The sequence below is a fragment of the Anastrepha obliqua genome, chromosome 2 (assembly GCF_027943255.1).
Source record: "Anastrepha obliqua isolate idAnaObli1 chromosome 2, idAnaObli1_1.0, whole genome shotgun sequence".
Taxonomy (NCBI): domain Eukaryota; kingdom Metazoa; phylum Arthropoda; class Insecta; order Diptera; family Tephritidae; genus Anastrepha; species Anastrepha obliqua.
In genome coordinates, this window is record NC_072893.1 from 34,124,518 (window position 1) to 34,146,367 (window position 21,850).

At 34.9% G+C, this 21,850-nt stretch overlaps 2 protein-coding genes across 2 annotated transcripts; both read right to left on the reverse strand.

Moving 5' to 3' along the window:
- Nucleotides 1-1,684: 1,684 nt before the first annotated feature.
- On the reverse strand, nucleotides 1,685-5,494 carry LOC129238972 (transmembrane channel-like protein 7). The gene is made up of 10 exons (XM_054874223.1): nucleotides 5,011-5,494; nucleotides 4,709-4,932; nucleotides 4,193-4,640; nucleotides 3,984-4,135; nucleotides 3,619-3,913; nucleotides 3,457-3,563; nucleotides 3,239-3,359; nucleotides 3,066-3,175; nucleotides 2,709-2,999; nucleotides 1,685-2,620 (listed from the first exon to the last, which is right to left on the reverse strand). Exons 1-10 carry the CDS (start codon nucleotides 5,386-5,388, stop codon nucleotides 2,161-2,163), a joined length of 2,586 nt encoding a protein of 861 aa, XP_054730198.1. The 5' UTR covers nucleotides 5,389-5,494; the 3' UTR covers nucleotides 1,685-2,160.
- A 3,090-nt stretch (nucleotides 5,495-8,584) lies between these two features.
- LOC129237904 (succinate dehydrogenase assembly factor 4, mitochondrial-like) lies at nucleotides 8,585-9,271 on the reverse strand. Its single transcript, XM_054872881.1, has one exon. The coding sequence runs from the start codon at nucleotides 9,063-9,065 to the stop codon at nucleotides 8,700-8,702; it is 366 nt and encodes a 121-aa protein (XP_054728856.1). The 5' UTR covers nucleotides 9,066-9,271; the 3' UTR covers nucleotides 8,585-8,699.
- Nucleotides 9,272-21,850: the final 12,579 nt, after the last annotated feature.

Consider the following 21,850-nt stretch of genomic DNA (forward strand, 5'->3'; position numbering starts at 1 on the left):
TATTCGAAAAGTTCAAACCATTCGAATAGTTCGAACCATTCGAATATTTGAGTCGAATCTCGGATCGAATAATTCGGTTCGATTCGCATCGAATAGTTCGAAATTTCGAATATTCGCACACCCCTAATTTTTTCTTCTGTAGATAAGAAATTAAAAATATACATTTATGTGCCGAAACTTAAAACTGAATTATAAATGTGACGCATTTGCCCCATATTCCCATACAAATGCATGCAAATGCTTTTTAAATATATTAGTTTTTTTGTCCTGTTCAAGGATCCTTTTTAAAAGTTTATATTCATAAATGGATAGGAAATTAAATATTAGGAAGCTACCTGGAAGCTCAAGTCGTTAATAGAACTATGTTAAATTCACGTTCAAAGTCGAAACGGAGGGTTCAAAAAATTGTATTAATCTGAAATGATGAAAACCGTTATTTACAAAAAATAAATCTTAATATTGTCAACTCATTTTATTTAATTTTACCATAAAGCTAAAAGCTCATTACATATTTTTAATTTATTTTATTTATATGGAATTGTCTGGAGTCGATGGAAACAAGCAGACAGTTTGCGTTCCCAAGTCGGTTCTACGTAACCGGAACGACCCGGATTTATGTCCGACCAAGGACTGTGATTTCAGGGGTTATATACAGTTAGAACGCAGAAAAAAGCGAATTTTCCAAAATTTCTGAAAAAACTTTTAAATTTATTGATCTAAAAATTTGTACACATACATATGTATTACGTTATCTTTTCACTGTATTTTAAACTTAGTATTAGTAAAAATATTGATTTGGAAAGAAGCTACAGGTGATCTCCGGAGCTCCTCCCAGAGAAAACGTTTTGCGGTGACCACTATATCTCTGAACTGGATCCTCTGAAATTAAAAAACCAAACAGATTTCGCTGGGGTTATGTTAAATCTAGTAATTAATCCAAGGAAAGGGGTTATGTTAAATCTAGTAATTAATCCAAGGAAAAGCAAAATCAATTTTTTTGACAAAATGGAGGATTTTTAACCAAAATTTCGGCCTTAAATTGTTTATAAAAAAATATTTTTCGGTGAGAAAAAATCTTCGATTAATGCATGTCAAAACCAATGAAAATGGTAAGAAATTGCAAATATTATATATGTATGCCTGCGATATTTAAAAATGGATTATAAATGTGACGCATTTGCCGCATATTCCCCTACAAATGCATGTAAATGCATAGGGGTCCAGCCAGACCCAGAATGTGTAACTTTTTAAATCCTTTTTTCGTCCTGTTCAAGGACCCTTTTTAAAGGTTATTTCCATAAATCGATAGAAAATTAAATATTAAGAAGTTGCCTGGAAACTCAAGTCGTTGGCTTTAAAAGAAATATGTTAAATTCACGTTCAAAGTCGAAATTGTCTGGCCAGATCTGGGTGCCTAACGGAGGGTTTATAAAGTTCTGTTAATTTGAAATGATGAAAACCGTTATTTACAAAAAATAAATTTTAATATTGTCAACTTATTTTATTTAATTTTTTCCATACAACAAAAACAAGCAGACAGTTCGCTTGCAAGTCCACGCAGCGACTCTCTGCATGTTTCAAAATATGTGTCAGCGGCAGTCGTCGACATTCAACGTTGCCATTTCAGTTGACAATATTTTGTTATATTATTAAAGTCATGTAATTGGAGAATACAAAATTTTTAATATTTTTAATATATTTCACCTAATAGTTTTGTTATTGCCACAACGGTCAGTTTCAGCTTAATAATAAATTAAATTGCATTCACTTTAACGCCACACATGAACAAACTAACACAAACTAATTGTGTTTTACGTTTTATACTGTCTTAGCAAATAAATATAACAAATATATACATACATACACACATAATTTTAAGTAGATTTCATAAATGAATTATAATTATGTAGAGTATATAATAGGACATCAGTAAAATAATTCTCTAAATCGGAGCATTTCCGCGCTTGTTGGAACGACCTGTTTTTACAGCCGGGCAAAGATTGTCACTTCCGCAGCATTCTTGAAAATTGCATGCAGATTGTTTTATGCCGTTACAACAGCAGCGACGATTTATAATTTGTTCGATTCAAATAAATAATTACAAACAAAATGTATCACTATATAGCTTGCCTTGTGATCTAAAATAATTAAAATACTTAACTAAGCATTACGACTACGTAGAATGAAACCGTCGCTTCGTGCTGCCGCATTGCTCTGAATAGTTGCAATTTCATTTTGTACAAAAACTTCAACTGTTGGTGGTGTTTGAATCGTTTGTTGTCGCCCTTTGCCAAGTGATTTTTTATCGAAAAGTGATGTGTCGCGATTTTTCGTAAAATTCATAATACGATTCAGCAGAAATTCCTTATCTTTAGCCTCCAAATATATCATTTCTTTCAACAGCTTCACCATTAGACGGCGTGCACGCGACTTGGCGCGCAAATAGTAAACCAGGCTGCTCATTATGACTAACATTATGCCCACAGCAGCTGGACGTATGAGCAGTGTGAGAAGACGCCAGAGCGTTTGGTTTTGACGTAGCTGCAAAACACCGTCTATAAATATTTGAAACATATAACTGGATTCACGAAATGGGCCACACTGCGCACTCATGGGTAGCCTATGGAGAGGACAATAATATTCGTATATCTCTTAATATATTCAACTCCATATGTATAATATGAATGTATGTATATACAACTACTCACTGTGTCATAATATAGCCCAGCGTCAAAATAACGCCCAGCAGTGATACAAAAGTGAAAACCAGGAAAAGCGTTTGTGTTTGCGCCGCACGCCAAATGTGACAGGATGGCTTGCATAGATGCAGCAATAGAGTTTTATTAATGTAGAATTTGAGGAACATTTTGCAAACGATAATGGCGACAAGCAGTGGTGCAAATAGCAAACCTAACCACAAAAGAGTTTGATTGTAAACGAGACCTAAACTCTTTTGTGAAATATCGAACTCGGGCCCACCAAGCCAAGGCCAGTAAACACTGAAGCGCAGAATAACGCAAATTAAAGAAAACATTTCTGTTGGCAATAAGCCGCATTGCACTTACCTTGACAAAAGTGCGCGTGCGCCACAGAGGAAAGGTATAATAATCAGGCAAATGAAGGAATCCATTACAATGAAACGATACAACTCCTGTCCGATATGAGTTTCCCAGCACTGCAAGCAATAATACACAAATTTATGCGTTTCTTTTTTATTACTAACACACGCGCAACTTACTTCGCTGTATTTCTTTGTTAGCAGGAAGTATACCAGCACGCTAATAATAACCGCCTCCAACATGAAATTCCTCAGCAAGGCTATGTGTAGCGTACGGCGGGGCGTACGATAATCTTCCATCCTAAAAAACAAAAAGCGTGCATGCATACATATGTACATATATACATATGCGCACCCAATGAAGCCATACAAAATAGTTGGGCGCAAAATTGATTTACCTCGAAATCCACGATAAGACGGATTGCATTAAGAGCATTGTAAGATTTAATATGCCGGCAGTTGAAAGGGTTCTCCAGCCAGCCACAGCATCAGTTGAATCAAGTTCCTAAGCATTATTACTCAAATTACAATGCCTCTAAGTACTATGCTCCGCTACTTACTTTCAGCAATATCCACACGCCTATTCCCGCACCACCTATTATAGCAGCCACTAGCACATGTGCAATGACACGCGAGCAGATAAACCAAATACGCCACCAAATTGTTAATTTTCTCTTGGGCACAGCCCTCTCATTAAGTACTGCCTTAAGTTCGGCAAAAATTGCGATGTGCTTCAACTCAGCCGCTTTGCGATTGGAAATGCCAAAATCCCAAACGCAAAAAGTTTTAGCCGTCATCATACCTCTAGCACCACCAGCGGCTTGAATGAAGCTAATGCGATACACCCGTGCCATTCTGATGAAAGGAAGATAAGAATATTTGTAGATGTAAAGAATATTTATGCGTAATTTAGCGCAGCACTCACTTTGTGGAAATAACTATAAATATTAGCAAGTAGAGCACAAGCATTGTCATGAAATATGATTGTGGTAAGCTGTATTGACTAAGTGCAGGATGTAGGCGAAATGTTGCATTACTGTAGCCACTGTAGAAAATTAGTGAGTTTTGCAGCCAACCCTGAAACGAAATTTACATTGAAATTACTGTGTGGAGAAAGTATAATCTAACAAGCACTTCTCCGGTTAATATGTTTGTGAAGAGCCCAGTCGCGCTTTCGCTATGCCTTTCTGTATAATTTTCAGCTAAAAATGTTTCATTGAGATACACCTCCGTTGCTATTGCATTGTAGAGTATTTGTGGAAATGTGATGAAGGTGAAAACACAAAGCAATACCAACACATTTAGCATTAGTAGCCAACGAAGAAATTTAAAAAAGGAACTAACGTTACAACCAAAATGACCCTCGATTGCCTTGAGCTCGTCATACCAAATTTCGCAACTATGACTTATAGCACCTATGAGCTTCCAACTTCTTAGTAGAAAACTTATGAAAGTATTAGTGAAGTTGTGGCAGCAGCTACAGTCTTGCTTATTGATGGTCTGTTGTTCAATTGTGATGGCCAATTTTCGCTTAAGCAGCCGCTTTACGCAAAGCGGCTGTGGCAGTGCACGCAGTGTTTCACTGTAATGCAGACATTTAAGTATATAAAATTAAAATTATAGTTACTATGCTTTGCTAAAGAAACATACAGCCTATGTTGATGGCTGAGTGCGGTATCTTGCATAAGACCATCATGCTGCTCGATTTCCTGTGCCAACAATTCGACTTCATTTTCCGCATCCACACCACTAGTAGAGAGCAGTTTTCCATCAACTTCGAAAAATTTACGCGATGCCATGCGATATATGGTCTTCTCTCGTATGCTATGCTTATCTCGATCAAAGCGTGTCAATGCTTGTGACCAGCGCCGCACCTAAACGAGAAGTTCATATATAGTAGTTCATAAAATACTATTCTCTATTTGAATAAAAAAAAATGTCGCATTGTGTACCATATTCGTGGGTGTTGCACCACGACTGAAGCTACCAGCCAGCACTGCCATCGGCGAAGTTGCCCGCCTGGGATGCTTAAGTCCTCCGAAATGACCAATTAATTCTATGGATTCATCGCCACACTGCTCCTCTGTACCTTCACGACTGCCGCCACAATCGCTTAGCTTACTTTTATTGTCATCACTTGAATTTGCAGTGCCGAAGACTCTCAGTTGCTGTCCACTAACAATGCTGGTTAGCAGATTTTGGCTGCCTCCTGGTTGCGTAAATAGTTCGCTTCGCGATGACGATGTTGACGTGGTAAGCACCTCAATCCTATCAAAATCTTCACTGCTATCGGAGACAAAGATCCGATTTTCCTGGCCGCGGCGCGACATTGAGTTAGGTTTTTTACCTCAGATTATACATGATTAACACAAAAAAATAATAAAATTAACTAAATTAAACCAAATTAAACCAAAGAAAGACAAAGGAAAAACTACTAAACCGCAATCAGCTGTTATAATAGAGTAGAAGATTAATACAAAAGAAAGGGACGAAATCAGCTGTGTCTAAACAAACGAGAAACAGCAACGTTGCAGTTTTGTTGTGATCACGCTTATTCTAAACATTTTGTTTTGTCATTTATTTTACGAATACATTGCCTCCTGAGGTGACCAGGTTTCATAATGGTTTAATAATTGTATCTTTTTTGTTGGCATTTAAAAATATGGAGGTTATGGTTAGGTGTCACAAATTCTTAGGAGAAGTGAGGCAAGACGAGTGGAAGAAATATCTTCGATTTAATAACTCATACAATATACATAGTTGCGGGTGCTGCTGTGTTCCGTTCGGAGCTTCAAAGGAATATAAGGGAGTGAACATAATGTAGGCAAAGAACGTAAATGCATACAAAAGGTTCAGTCCCACAAGAAAAAGTACAAGCTAACAGTAGGAAATTAATTAATATGGCTGCTGGAGAGAAATGAGAGGGAGAGAGTGACAAGTAAGTGTGAAAAAATGTAATTTACATTAGCTTACATTTGCTTGCGCACATAAAAGATTTGTGTCCATGATGAGTCCATATGATTTGTATGCATGTCTACATATTAGATTTGTTCTTTTTGGTGTAGGTAGCAGGTAGCGCCTTAAAATACCTTCACATTGGCAGTAATTAGCAATAAATCCAAGAAATTAATCTCTCCGTTCACATATGGCAGATTACCTGCATAATTTTTCTTCATAGAAATTACTTTGGTGGAATATTTTGGAGTTTTTGATTTGTTTACTTATTAACGATATGAAGAAAAGGCATGGAAGGAATAATTAATTTAAATGCGCAATTGGCTGCTAGTAATAAGCAGTTGGAGGAAATCCGTAACGACATTGCAGACAGCGCATGCGAAATTCGTAACTACACTTCATAATAAACCATATCATCCCAAGCGTGTATGGGCACGCACTTTTTTCGGTAATATAAATCCATAATTAATAATGTTTAATAAACATTTTATTGTGTTTCCTTTCCCAAAGTCCATTTTATTTACTTCTTGACTTTCACGTTTCTCTTTACACTCGTAAAAATAATTATCGATAACACAGGATTATAAAAGGTGGTTAAGTTTAAAGGGCCGGTGTTGATTTTGAATAAAATACAATTTTTTTAGGAAATTATTGTAATTTTAGGAAAATATTATTTTTTAGGAATTATGTATTATTATGATAATATTGGTATGGCTCAATTACGTATGGAACAAAATATGGGCCAAATGGCCGCCGCGGCCTCGGCGGCACACCTCCAAAGACCACCAAATGCAAGTAGTTCCATATCTAAAGGGAGGTTTAGTTTCAAGGGCCGGTGTTTATTTTGAATAAAATAAATTTTTTTTTAGGAAATTATTGTCATTTCTCTTTATTATGATAATATTGGTATGGTTCAATTACACATGGAACAAAATATCGGCCAAATGGCCATCCATCCGATGGTCCAAATTTTCGATGACGCTGAGGCAAAATTGAGGTTCTATGCCGTTCATGTGCCGAATTATCTCATCTTTTAGCGCTTGAATAGTTGCTGGCTTATCGACGTACACCTTTTCTTTCAAATAACCCCAAAGAAACAAATCCAACGGTGTCGTTGACGTTTAGGTGTGGTTCACATTCAACATCGGCCCTTGAAATTTACCCACCCTTTATATAAACAAGTATGGTAATAATCAAGGATTATTTTATGATCTCAGATTTCGGGAGAGAAATTCTGTATGAGTAATAACGCTTGAAAAGGTAGATAATCTACTTATATGTGAACGTATTATTAGACTTGGTATTGAGTATATTCCCGACTGCGGGTTATTGCGGAGTAGATGATCAGCAATTTGTTTACTCTGCGGAAGCAGTGTATCAGAATTAAATTGTAGCATACATATGTACATACATTAAGAAAAAAAAAGAAAAAAGGGCATTAATTTATTTTTGTTTGAAGATGAATTAAGATATTTTACGTCCATTTTACTATCTTGCCACATAATGACGTATTTTTACCGGAACGATAATTCCCGACTTTATTTAAATGTGAATGCCTTGCCAAACAGCGATAGACCGTGGAAATGAGAGTATTACGCCCGAGTCATTCCAATACGTAGAACTGAAGAATGTGTGGAAATACATCAACCAACTCCAGAAGGACTCAGATTTAAGTTCGGCCAAAGTCTGCCACTCCAACAGGTTTCCCCAAAAATTTCATGCCATTAAACCAACAACATTTGTAAACACAAATCAATTCATCTAACTCCCCTTCCTTTTAGTCCCACGCCGTTGTATTGGCACGTTTCCTATGTCTACCGGCAGATGATACCGATGACAGCATTTGATGAAACAGAAATCTAGACGCGGCTCAGTTAAATCGCTATACCAAGAAACTTTGCTTGCGGGTGTGCTGCGGATGGCAAATCTCCGAGTGTATTTCTGCCACGAAAAAGCTTCTCATAAAAAATATCTGCCGTTTGGAGTCGGCTTAAAACTGTAGGTCGCTTCATTTGTGGAACAACATAAAAACGCATGCCACAAGTAGGAGGAGGAGCTCGGCCAAGCACATAACAGAAGTGTACGCGCCAATTATTTATTTTTTGTTTAGTCGTAAATGAACAAATTTAACAATTTAATAAGAAACATTCCCATGTCTCACTAAGCTAGTTAGGGTAGGAAGATTGAAGCGTACATCCGATGCAGCTACATCGTACAGAATTCGAATATATTCAAATTGTCGAAACAGATACGAAGGGTGTGTTATAAAATGAAAGAGAATTATATTTTAAAACAATCAAGCCATAAGTTCATTTACCCTCAAGCTATAAACTCGAATTCAACTTATGATAAAGGCAATCAGCGGTATTGATTTAGGATGGTTATGTTGTCGTCATGTTATTTTAATCTATTAATCTTAAAAATACACTAAATGTATCTGCAATAAATCGATTATCTGTCTGTGTTAAACACAGATCAGTCAAAGACAATTCTAATAACATTTGTGTATTCAATTAGCTTAACCATGCCAATTCCGCTAATAGCTTTGTACTAATACTAAAAATCGGGCAGTCTCAATGAAACAGTAACAGTATTTGATATTAATTAAAAACAAAATTACATTTCAAATTCATAATATAAACATAATTAATGCAGTCATTTTGTATATTATCACAAATTTTATCTATTAAAAATCGGAAACGCGCCCTTTACGTTCCCAATCACCATATCGTGTTGGCTCCGGCCCAGCCGGTCCACCAATTTCACCTGTATGCGGGTTGGTTGCATTTGGCCAAGGTTTCAATGGCTCCTTTTCTTGGAATGGATGTTGTGAGAACTCATCTAATTTTCCAAGTGGTGTCTTTGCACGCAACTTTTTCTCAAACTCTACTACACGTTCACTCTTTGGCTTTGGCTCCTTCGATTCAGCGCAGACACATGTCGTTGTAGAGAAGGCAGCCGAATTGTTTTTCAATACACCAGCGGAGACTTGTTTTAAGGCTGATTGGCACAAACGGCAAGATTGTTTGCTAATACTTAGTAAATTGCTCATTATTAATGATGTTTGCAAAGTTATTCAAATACTCAATATGTAATTTAGCTTTATTTTCCACAAGCAAAATTGTGTAATTATAATTAATAAGCTGTCAGCTGCAATTGTGAGCTATCAGCTGTTTTTGTTTTGCTTATTAGTTCCTCATTTGTGCCTGACATTTGTACATTGTTGCTGGTGACTGTGGTGGAGTTGTATATTTATATGTTGCGTTTATGTCAATTATGCTGCCAGCTGCTCCTTGTTTTTTGCCAAGTCAACATCAAATATGGTCGGGAGAGAAGGTAGCTGCTGTAGAAAACAAAGACCGCCAGGCAATTTGAAATAAATAAAATAAAATCAATAATCACATACATGAACAGATACAAAAAATTTTAATTTAAAGTTATGTAGTTGTCGACATGGCAACACTCAACAGTGTTGAGTTTCAAAAAGCATCGAAATTTCTAAAACAGTACGCATATAAACGTACTAAATTTTAAAATATATAATACTTCTTTTATAAAAATTTGTTTTAGAAAAAGGAAAAATATATATTTAATGTCCCATATAATTCAATAACACAATATTTATTTGTTCATAATGATTTAAAAAAAAAACATACATTTAAATAAATATACATTTGCATTTCCTCATCATGACTTCAAGTCATATTTTGAATTTTAATAAACGTCTTTACTATAGATGTCTAGACATCTTTATACACATTATTGACAAAAAATCAAATATTTCCATGGAGTTGATATACTCATCTTTCTCGTCCGATAATAATTTCCCCGCTTCTCAACTGTTTTCCGTAGCTTAAAACTAGTTTTTATGTATAGTTCCGTAAAAAAAATTAAACTTTTTCATTATTTTTCTAATTGATAATTAAATAATGCTATTTCCACCATGAAACAGTTTTTTCAACGTAAACAAATCGAATCGAAAGTTTTCGGTTGACGGATTTTTAGAGCTGTCATAACCTTAGTGTCCATTGCGGCAATGCATTTGACTGACATGACGTTTAGGACGAACCATAATGCCACGATGACAGTATTGCCGCATCTAAACAAAGAAGCAACAAATATTCTTGCCGTGAAAGCAAATATCGTATTTCGTTGTGTATAAACGGACTTTTGTTGATTGTGAAATATATGATAAATTGAATGCTCATTGAAGCGATAGGCAGTTATTAGAATTTATGGTAGTCTCAGATGGTGGGTGCGACCATAACTTCAGAATCGGGACGCACATTCCTTTTCAGGACAGCTTGGTTAAATCTGGCCTTTTCTCTACTCTTTCAAGCTTTAAGGGATTACATACGTCCAGAATTTTCCAAAAATCAATTTTTGGTTTTTTAAATATTTCGAAAGTATAGTATCTTAAGAATACTGTGAAATTTTCATACGGAAATTCCCAATTTTATAGTTTCTACAGCCCATTAACTAGGTAGAGAACGATCCACGCGCTCCTGTACCTCAAACTTTAAATTCATTTTTCTCGAAACTACTTTTTCTGGCACGGTCTGCATGATAACTCATACAGTTTTTAATATTTTTTGATGCGGGTTTTTTTAAATATTCGAAAGTGTTTTCTCTATAGATTTCAATTTGATATTTTTATTAATTAATTATAATTAAAGTGCGACATTTATGACGTAAAACACTTTTTTTTTTAAATGCTGTAAATTTCAAAATTTTTCGAAATTAAAAAATTCGGCTCGACAGACTATAACTACAACTTTATTTTATAAGATTTTTTTTTACTTTTTACAGATCCATCAACATTTCAAGGAGAAATGATGCAGACCGTGGACAAACTTTTTTTTTCATTTTACTTTGGGTCACGTAATTTGTATATACTAATTTTTGTAAAGAAAAATTAAAATAATTTTTTTTATAAAGATTAAGTACTAATAAACAACTTACACAATTTTTTTATATTTATTTCTATTGTTATCCCTTCTTAAAACAGTTTTTCTTTTAGCGCATTTTTGACGCTGAAGGACGCATGTAACTCCTTAAGGGTGCATTTGAATTGACTCAATTCGTTTAAATTCCATTAATTTTTTGCATTTATTATATCAACGATAAAAAGTTTTTGTACATTCCGGCATAACGTACGGCACGTACGTGGGGTCCTTGAACTCAAATACACATAAGGGGTTAGGGGTAGTTAGAGGCCCGAAAAAATTATGATTTTCAATAATTTTTTTTGATAGTCAATTGCATTATTTTACAAAAATAAAACCATCGCATTAATACTCCATATTTCGACTTGATTGTAAAAGTTATCACTGTTTGTGTGGAGCCCGTTTCTCTAGAAGTCCCTTGCGGTGATCATCACAACTCCTGGAGATTCATATAAAATCAATTGGACAAGAGAAATTAGTTTTATTAAAAGATAATCCTTTGCCTGTTCGAAGCTTTCTTTTTTTAAATTAAAAATATGGCGGCCTAAGGAAATATTTTTCAGATTTTCGAGAAAAAAACCGACAATTAATTGTTTAAAAAAATCGAAATTTTTGAAAAAAATCCCTCGATCAGGCACAAGTTTTTTATGGTTTTCAAAAGTGTATAAATTGTATTGAAATCTACCAAGCGGTTTTTAAGTTACAGTGTTACAGTGATCACCAGTTCAAAAAACATAGTTTTGAGAAAAACGCATTTAAAGTTTTTGTTTTTTTCTGAGCGCCCTTTGTTAAATATTGAATAACTCGAAATGTTTGGTTTGTCGGATTCACTTCAAATTTTCACACAATATTTGTATGTTAAGATATTACACTTTAAGAAAATGCAACAAAAAATCCATTTTTTTGAAAATTCTGACTACCCCTAATCTCATAAATTTATTTTGCTGTGAGTCAAATTCGTTGCCGAAACGGGCGGAACGGACTCATTGTGACGGGCCTATACTGTTATGTTGATAATATTTCTTGCTCATACGAATTCTCTAATTAGACTTGTTCCCTATTTATTAAATGACTTTTCAAGAAAAATGTCGTAATATGTATGTATGTGTATATATATGTACATATAACTGACAAAAATATTTGTTGAGAAAAATAAAAAGCCTAGAACCTATTTTAAACTAACCTCGTAAAGTGCGCATGTACCTATGTATGCATGTATGCATGTATGTATGTATATATGTATGTATTTAAAATATGTTCTGAATTGTTTTGAATTGATAATACGTCCTTTAATGCACGTACATATTTTGCCGGCCGCTCTAAACAAATATAGAACGCAGTACTTTTATGTTTGTCCAAATGTATGTATGTATGTGAGTATATGTGGTCCATTGATATGTAAATACGCAGATACTATAAATTGTGGATTATTCAAATGCTTGAATATATTATCATTATGTTGTTTTTCTGCAAATTTTTTCGAATCTGTCTCTTAATTTGTTTGATTTTAGCAATAAATATTTACTTGTTTTTAACTTTCGGGTATTTGGTGTCAACTTTCGAAACACGTGAATATCACATGGAACAGCAACAGAGCAGAGAGAGGTAATTTAGGAATTTGTTTATGCTTGTTTGAAGTTTCGAATTCACATTGAAATTTATTTTTGAGTTATTAATTGTTGATGCTTTAATTTAAATTTACGTTGAAGTTGTTTGTCTGAAACAAATATGACGCAATATGGTGAGTGGTCATAGTTTTAGAAAGAAATTTTCGAAGCACAAGCATTGTTATCTTATGCACAAATGTACAAATGCGCACTAAACATTCGACTATTGGTCAAGTCCATAGGATCGCTCGAGTAATCGAGAATGCATCATCATCATCATCATTGTTGGCTGGACAACCCTGGTCGGGTCTTTGCCTGCTGTAGCATATGACTCCAATTGTCTCGGTTTCGTGCCTATGCCCTCCATGCCCGAAATCCCAATAAGCCTGCGTCTTCTTCCACACCGTCAATCCATCGAAGCGGCGGGCGGCTCCTTCTCTCTGTCTGTGGCATTTACCGAAGAGTACTTCCTGATGTGGGTAATCCGTGGTAGCCCGCAATATGTGACATGCCCATCTCAATCTGTTGATCATGGTTGTGATTATCAAAGATGGGTGCGCATATCGCGCCAAAAATTTTTCGCAGAACACTTCTCTCGAAAATCAGCAGTTTCTGTTTATCTGCATTTTTGATTGTCCACGTTTCACTGGAAATTATAATTGAGCGATAGAGTGAAATCTTGGTTTTTCTGTCTAGGAGGCGACTCTTTAGGTGTTTAGCGAGATATAGCAGCGGTTGGCCATAAGGATTCTGTGGCCGATTTCTGCAGAAATTTTGTGGTCATGATTAATGATTCCCCCAAGATTTTTAAATTCCTCCACTACTTTGCAATCATAGTCACCGATTTTAGTATTTGACCCACATTGTATCTCACGGAGTCCGATGTAGTTGAATTTAGCACTTTAGTTTTGGCTTCGTTTATTTTTAAACCCATACATTTTGCTGCTCTTTCAAGCTCGGCAGCGAGGATGTGATTATGTCTATGTCGTCCGCGTAAGCCAGCAATTGAACTAGCAAAATAGTTCCCTTTGCAGACTAAAGGTCAACATTAAAGGGGAGACATGAGAGCCCATCCCCTTGCAGAAGTCCGTTCAAGGTGAAGAATGTAAGCTGATTGGAAGTCTATGAAAAGATGATACGTCGTCATATCGTATTCGCGAGACTTTTCTAAAATCTGTCTTAGTACCTGGACTGCCAGCTACCAATGATGCGTTTAGCATGCGGTTTAAGTCTTGGCCCTCCTGTACTAACTGTTTACCTCCGAACAGCCATGCAATCAAAACTGCGTGACAGCAACATTCGCTGATGATCCGGTGATACTTTCAATAAGCAAGGCTGCAAATTACAAATCGCCATAAGGGGTTAGGGGTAGACAGAATTTTCAAAATGTTGTATTTTTTTACATTTTCTTAAAATATAATATCTTAAAAATATTGTGTGAAAATTTAAAGTGAATCCGACAAATACTTTTCGAGCTATTCAACAATTAACAAAGGGCGCTCGGGCAAAAACAAAGAAAAACAAAAACTTTAAATGCGTTTTTCTTAAAACTATGTTTTTTGAACTGGTGACGACTGTAACTTAAAAACCACTTGGTTTATTTCAAAAAAATGTATACTGCTTTTGAAAAACATAAAAAAGGCTAATCGAAGGATTTTTCTCCAAAAATTTCGATTTTTTTTAACAATTAATTCTCGAAAATGTGAAAAATATCTCCAGAGGCCGCCATATTGTTAGTTTTGCAAAAAAAAGCTTCGATCAGGCACAGGATTAATAAAATAAATAATAATATTAATAGAACTAATTTTTCTGGACTTCTGGAGAAACGGGCTCCACACAAACAGCGATAACTTTTCCATTATTAATTTTTTGAATTTCGCTAGAGTCAAGTCGAAATATGGTGTATTAATGCCATGTTTTTATTTTTGTAAAATAAAGCAATTGACTAGTAAAAAAAAATTATTGAAAATCATCATTTTTTCGGGCCTAAGCGCAAAAAGCCATAAGGTCAATCAAAACAAAAAAAAGGGTATTTAAGTAAAGTAGTTGATCGTTAGTTTTGAATATTTTGTAACTAGTCGCAATGAAAACTTAATAATAAAAAAAAATATGTATGCATTAGGGCGGGTCGATTTAAAAATCGCTCATTGCTCTGTGAAAATCGTATTCTAGGGATCAAAATAAGAAACTTTGCCGAAGGAACCATACCTCTAAAACGAATTCTGATGTCCCCCAATTTGGGTCGAACGAAAATTCCCAGTTTGACCCATTTAGAGTGCTCCAATTGAGTCCAAATGTGTGACCGACCCCCACTAACTTTGGACAGCCGATCCACCCATGCCAGTGGCACACCCCCTGGAACTCCCCTGGGAGGTTCCCCATACAATCATTTCAAAATATCACCATTTTTGCCCTTTACATGAGAAAAGAACCTAAAAAGTTCGACCCAAATTGGGGGATATCAGAGTTCGTTTTAGAGGTATGGTTCCTTCGGCAAAGTTTCTTATTTTGATCCCTAGAATATGGTTTTCACAGAGCAATGGGCGATTTTTTTGCCTCCCCACAAATCGACCCAGCCTAGTATGCATGTAATTTGATATGAGAATACCAAGAGAATACGATGAAGTTATTAGAGCCGGTGGTTTTTGTGTCTGTCGGTTTGAATGTCAAAGTGATCCATTTTCTTGTTGTAGTTTTTTTGACATCTAAGCCAGCAAATAGCGAAACCAATATATACGAAAATGTTGTTTTTGCTCTTGTGAGTTCCCCATGTACTTTAAAATCCCTTTTTTGTTATCCGAATTTTTATTTTTATAAATTTCTTGGATGCAATGATTAAAATAATAATATATTTCAATTAAATAATACATTTTAAACCACTCGGCTAGGACGGCCGCCTTTAGACCCTTTATTAACTCATTGTCGCCCGCAATGTACTCGTACACCTCTTTTCCATCGCTACAATGGATTCTTGTTTTTTTTAACGGTTTGACTACATTTTAGTTCGTTTTAATGTACAATATGTCAAGCTTTAGGCAACAATCAGAATCGGAGGATGTAAAGCCTAGCAAGTAAGGTTGGCTAGAAAACTTTTGTCATGCAATATGGAATAAGCCGGTGCATTAAATTTCTGATTTAAGGGGTTCGGGGTAGTTAGAGGCCCGAAAAAATTATGATTTTCAATAATTTTTTTTGGCTAGTCATATTCTTTATTTTACAAAAATAGAAACATAGCATTAATACATCATGTTTCGCCTTGACTTTAGCAAAATTTCAAAAAAAAATTAATAATTGTAAAAGCTATCGCTCTTTGTTTGGAGCCTGTTTCTCCAGAAGTCCCTTGCGCTGATCATCACAAGTCCTTGGAGATTCATCTTAAATCAATCAGACAAGAGAAATTATATTAGTTTTCTTAATGGATAATCTTGTGCCTCATCGAAGTTTATTTTTCAAACTTAACAATATGGCAGCCTCAGGAAATATTTTTCAGATTTTCGGGGGAAAAACCGATGAATTATTAAAAAAAAAAATCGAAATTTTTGAAAAAAAAAATCCTTTGATCAGGCACGAGTTTTTTTTACAGTGGTCACCAGCTCAAAAAACATAGTTTTGAGAAAAACGCATTTAAAGTTTTGCTATTTGCTCCGGAGCGCCCGAACGCTCTTTGTTAATTGTTGGATAACTCGAAAAGTATTTGTCGGATTCACTTCAAAGTTTTAAGATATATTTACTTTAGGAAAATGCAAAAACAAAAAAATAAAATTTTTTGAAAATTCTAACCCCTTAATAAAAACATGCAAAAAATATCACTAAAACTTAGTTCAGTAATTCCCAGTTTTATTTTCGGGCTTTTCACGCCATTTACTATTTTTAAATCAATATCGCACACTCACATGATTTGATTTTTACTTGAATAGTTAAAGATTTATCTATGCATCGGTCAAAGTTAGTTGAAAATATGAAAAGCTGAGAAGAATTTCTTAAAAGTAATGACTTTTTCGTGCTAGTTAAATTATGAAACATCAATTTAAAGAGCTGAATTAAATTTTAGAACTGCATAGCTGCAATTAATTAATAATAATGATTAAAAAATTAGAATTTTTTAGACGCAGAAAATGTTTTAAAACTCGTACCATGAGGATTTTCATTTTAAATTTCGCTCTTTTGAAAATTGTTGACCGAAAAGCACTGACTATGAAAGTGACGGAATAATAAAAAAAATTCTACCGTTTATTAATAATTCACTACAGACCTCTAGGCGTCACTTTGGCGAGACTCTTTATGTGTGTTGGTATGCAACAGCGTTAGCTTCGTTACTTAGTAGCCACACCTTACCTGTCTCAGCAGAAAATTTTGCTTGACTTTTGCTCCTCACTGTATTATTATTAAGAAACGCAATACCAATTGCTGTTAAAATTAAATAAATTAAGTAAATTTTCACTTATATCGGAAATAAAAATGTTCAAATAAGAGCAGCAACAAAGATACACACATATATACATATGTAGATTCAGGTTCAAAAACATATTTCCGTACTATTTGTGCTATGTCTATATGCGTAGGCAGACATATCTGCTTAAGATCGTGTCAGAAAATTCCATTCAATTGAAGGTCAAGTTTGTATAATTTGACAACTTTAAGTTTTAAGGTTGCAGATGTGCCTAAAACTAGTTAATAAAAGCCACGCCCCCTTACCCACTTTCATGTTAATCGATGTTTTTATAATCATTCGATCATATCTTACAATAATCTTTTATTATTTAAATGTCATGACGTAGTAAACATTTTACGCCTATAAAAGATACCAAATACCCTAACCCAAACCCATTTTTATATGACCTTTGACGTAGTATGGCGGTTTTAAATAGGGGCATAAATAATCTTTTTTTTTTATTAAAATATAAATGCGCCTCTAAATTGTTTTTATGATCTGGTAAAGACGTCATTCAAGGTTTATCGTGGTGAAGATCTCGAAAGAGCAACGTTTGCAAATTTATTATCGAATACTCGAATTTTCGGATGTCAGCAATCATCTCAATACCTTACGTGCCGTAGTGAATGAATTTGACAACGCTCTCGGGGATGTACCCAAAAATATCTCAGCAATAAGCGCTTCAGCGGCTGAATTACTAAAATATGGTGGACTAGAGTTGACCAAACATCTGCACAACCTAATATACCAACCAAATAGTATAACTTTTTTTATATTAATCGCAAAAATATTTTTAAAAATGGATTTTAAAGCTGAAGACTAGTACTTTGCGATGCCGTTGTGGAAAATTAAAAAAAAAACTTTACCTTGCTCAAAAAAAAAAATTTAAATGGCCAAAATCCGCATTTTTTGACTATTTAACCTCAAATTGCCAAAAATCCTGACGTGCTGGAGCATTTTCAAGGTCATATTCGTTTTCAGCATAAAAAAACTTCAAGAAACACCCATAGCCGTTTTAGAAACTGTACCTCGCAGGACTGTGAAATATATCCGATACATTTTGGTACATAAACTTTATTTTTACTTAATTGTAAAATGTGAAAAATTGATGGGTGATATAACTTTTTAATAATTTTTTTCGTAATCAGGACATCAAATTACAAAGTAATTAGTTAAAATTATCGAACAAGTTTTTTGGTTGTTGGCCTGTGTAATCAATGCAGAAAAAACTAAATATATATGGTCTGATCAACGTCAAACGCATATAATGCCAATCTAAAATTGCCAGATCTAAAATATTATCGCGTGAGCAAAAATTAAGAATGTATAAAGCACTAATACGACCTGTGCTTACATATGGCTGTGAACTATAGACGCGGAAAGCTAACCAGACAAAGCGCCTTATGTGCTTTGAAAGAAGAGTGCTCCGAAAGATCTATGGTCCGCTTAGACTGGCAGATGGCACTTATCGCCTTAGGCACAATTCCGAACTGGAAGACATAGTTAAGAAAGCAACTATAATAAGATTTATTAAGTCTCAACGACTTAAATGGTTGGGACATGTGGCTAGAATGCCAAGGCAGCGATCAACGAGAAAGGCACTAGATCTTCGCCCAATTTTAGAAAGAAAAAGGGGACGCCCGAGGAAAAGGTGGCTAGAAGACGTAGAAGCTGATCTTAGGAAAATGTGAGTGCATTGTTGGAAGGAAGTGTCGAGATCAATGCAAGAAGCTTTGAAGGAAGCCTTGAGCGAATGACATATTCTTTCAAATTCCTTTGCCATAGATTTTCCTTTGCCGGTGTCTGAATTTTAAATTATTGCTAAATGAAGTGTGATTTATAGTGTGCAACACCCATCTCTAAGTTGTCTATAAGTAACTTTGTAAATCTAGATTATTATTATATGAATAAATAAATTAATAAATATAACTAAATCAGTTCGGCCGGAGTTGCAAATCACTCAGTTCGCATTTTGGCAAATTTTGCGTAAATACCTTGTTTCGAAGTCTAATAAAATCGCTTGAAAAGTCCATGCAAAAATAAGAACTACTAAATTGTTTTGGGTACATCTTTTTTTATTCCTTATTTTTATTTTTAATTCGCCTTCTTCATCCAATGCTGTTCTAAAGAGTTTTTAATAAGATGTGTTATTTTGATATTCAAAGAAAAATACTATTTTTTAATATAAATGATCGGCTGTTTATTTTATTATAAAGAGGAAGGTATGCCGTTAATAGTGGAAAATATCATCAGGCAAATGACCATCACGACCCCGCTTATAGGACAATATCCTTTTCATGAAATTTTCCATAGCCGCATTGCAAAGTTGCTGCCCTCTGTCCTATAGCCTCGCGAATTCCATCTTTGAGATCTCACCCTGGGCTGTTGGCGTAGACCAGGCCCTAAAGAAAAACGTCACAAGGTGTTAAATCACAAGATCTCGGCGGCCAATTGTGATCACCTCTCCGAGAGATAACACGGTCCTAAAAAGTCAATGGTTTCGTTGCTTGTGTGGCACGTAGCGCCGTCTTGTTGAAAATAAACGTTGTCCAGATCAATACCATCCAATTCCGGCCATAAAAAATCAATAATCATCTCTCGATAACGCAATCCATTCCAAAATAACATCTGTTATTGGAAAACCCTATAGTTTGTTGATCGCTTCCGAATAATCGGCTTTCTCCAAGTCTTAAAAATAACCATTTGTTTCTGCAATCACCTCCTCGTTTTAATAAAATCATTTCCCGCCAGTAATTTTTTCAAATTTGGAAACAAATAGTAGTACGCGGGATCTGAAGGAGCAAAATATGAAGTATAGGGGGGATGTGAAACGAGTTAGAACCCTATTTTCATTAGAGGTTAGAAGTAGTCAGAATTTTCAAAAACTTGTATTTTTTTTTGCATTTTCTTAAAGTTTGAAGTGAATCCGACAAATACTTTTCGAGCTATTCAACAATTAACAAAAGGCGCACGGGCGCTCCGGAGTGTTCAAACAAAACTTTAAATGCATTTTCCTCAAAACTATTGTATGTTTTTTGAACTAGTGATCACTGTAACTTAAAACCCGTTTGGTAGATTTCAATAAAATTTATACTGCTTTTGAAAAACATAAAAAACTCGTGCCTGGTCCAAGGATTTTTTTTAATTTTCGATTTTTTTTAAACACTTAATTGTCGGTATTTTTCTCAAAAATCTGAAAAATATTTCCTGAGGCCGCCATATTGTTAAGTTTGAAAAAAAAACTCCGATCAGACACAACATTATCTATTAAGACAACTAATTTCTCTTGACCGATTGATTTAAGATGAATCTCCAAGGACTTGTGATGATCAGCGCAAGAGACTTATGGAGAAACGGGATCCGCACAAACAGCGATAACTTTTACATTTATTAATTCTTTTTTTTTTTTTTGAAAGTTTGCTAAAGTCAAGTCGAAACACGATGGATTAATGCTATGTTTTTATTTTTGAAAAATAAAGCAATTGACTAGCAAAAAAAAATTATTGAAAATCATAATTTTTTCGGGTCTCTGTCTATCCCTAACGCCTTGATTTTGCGGCCATACCCACTGAGGCGTTAGCTGGCGCTTTGTCGTGATGGAAAAGGAAAATCACTCACCTTCCTCGATTAAAATTAATACCTCCCACAAAGAAATAGGCCGATCTGGCTGAAACTTGATGTGTGTTCTTCTAAAAGATGCTACTAACTAAACAAAACCTCGATACCCGCCAGTAGTGCCATTTCTCTGACTTTGCGCGGATTTTTCAAACGACCCTCTCAAAATGATCCCAAACAGGTACCTCAGCAATCTTTAAAACTTGTGTTTTTGTTTATGAATATTGAATTATGCGTGCGTTACTCCAGACAAATATTCAATACCTACTCGACTCTAAAACGTTTTTCTAAAACATTTAAGACTAAAATTGCGAGTAATGTACCCATTGCACGCGCACTTAGAGACTTGAATTCATTATTCGATGCCGACCTGCTTGATTTATCTTATCTTAATCTAATTTGGAAGAATTTTAAATTTAGTTGCTTAATTGAATGCCAATATTTTTCTAGTTGCCGAATTTGGCTTATTTTTATTTACATCTTTGTCTAGTCTGTAAAGTAAATTGGACTGTAGATTATTAAATAAAATAAAATAAATAAATAATTAAATTCCATTTCATTCTGTTTGATTATCATTTTCTCACCGACTCACTATCAGAATCATATTATTGTTCTGTATAACTGTTTACTTCCGCTATGTCAACCGAATTCTCAAGCTCGTAGCCATTTGCGTCTTCATAAGCGTAAATACATGGAACTATTTTCCTCCAAAATCTATCTTCCGCCCCAAAATCGATCTGTATGTAAACCATTTTGTAGTTAAAATAAAACAGATTGCGAGTATCATCGAATGTCAACAACAATAAATATTAATACTAATATAAATAATATGAAATATTTAAAATATTGCTTACGCAAACATGTAACACCTAAACCCGGATCATTCTGACCCAAAAATTGATGTTGTGTAGCTCAAAATTAACAATTTCATAGGAAGATTTATCATTTTTACAAATGGCAAAATACGTAAATCAGGGTGGTTAAATTTCAAGGGCCGATGTTAAATGTGAACGACACCTAAACGTCGACGATACCGTTGGACTTCTTTCTTTGGAGTTATTTGGAAGAAAAGGTGTACGTCGATAAACCAGCAATAATTCAAGAGCTAAAGGATGAGATAATTCGGCACATTAACGGCATAGAACCTCAATTATGCTCCAGCGTCATCGAAATTTTGGACCATCGGATGGAGGTGTGCCGCCAAGGTCGCGGCGGCCATTTGGCCAATATTTTGTTC

Coding starts and splice junctions, on each gene's coding strand:
- LOC129238972 (XM_054874223.1), bottom strand. CDS start 5,388: ATGTCGCGCCGCGGCCAGGAAAATCGGATCTTTGTCTCCGATAGCAGT. Junction 3,914..3,983: donor TTTATAGTTATTTCCACAAA/GTGAGTGCTGCG, acceptor TCCTTTCATCAG/AATGGCACGGGTGTATCGCA. Junction 2,621..2,708: donor CTGGGCTATATTATGACACA/GTGAGTAGTTGT, acceptor TCCTCTCCATAG/GCTACCCATGAGTGCGCAGT.
- LOC129237904 (XM_054872881.1), bottom strand. CDS start 9,065: ATGAGCAATTTACTAAGTATTAGCAAACAATCTTGCCGTTTGTGCCAA.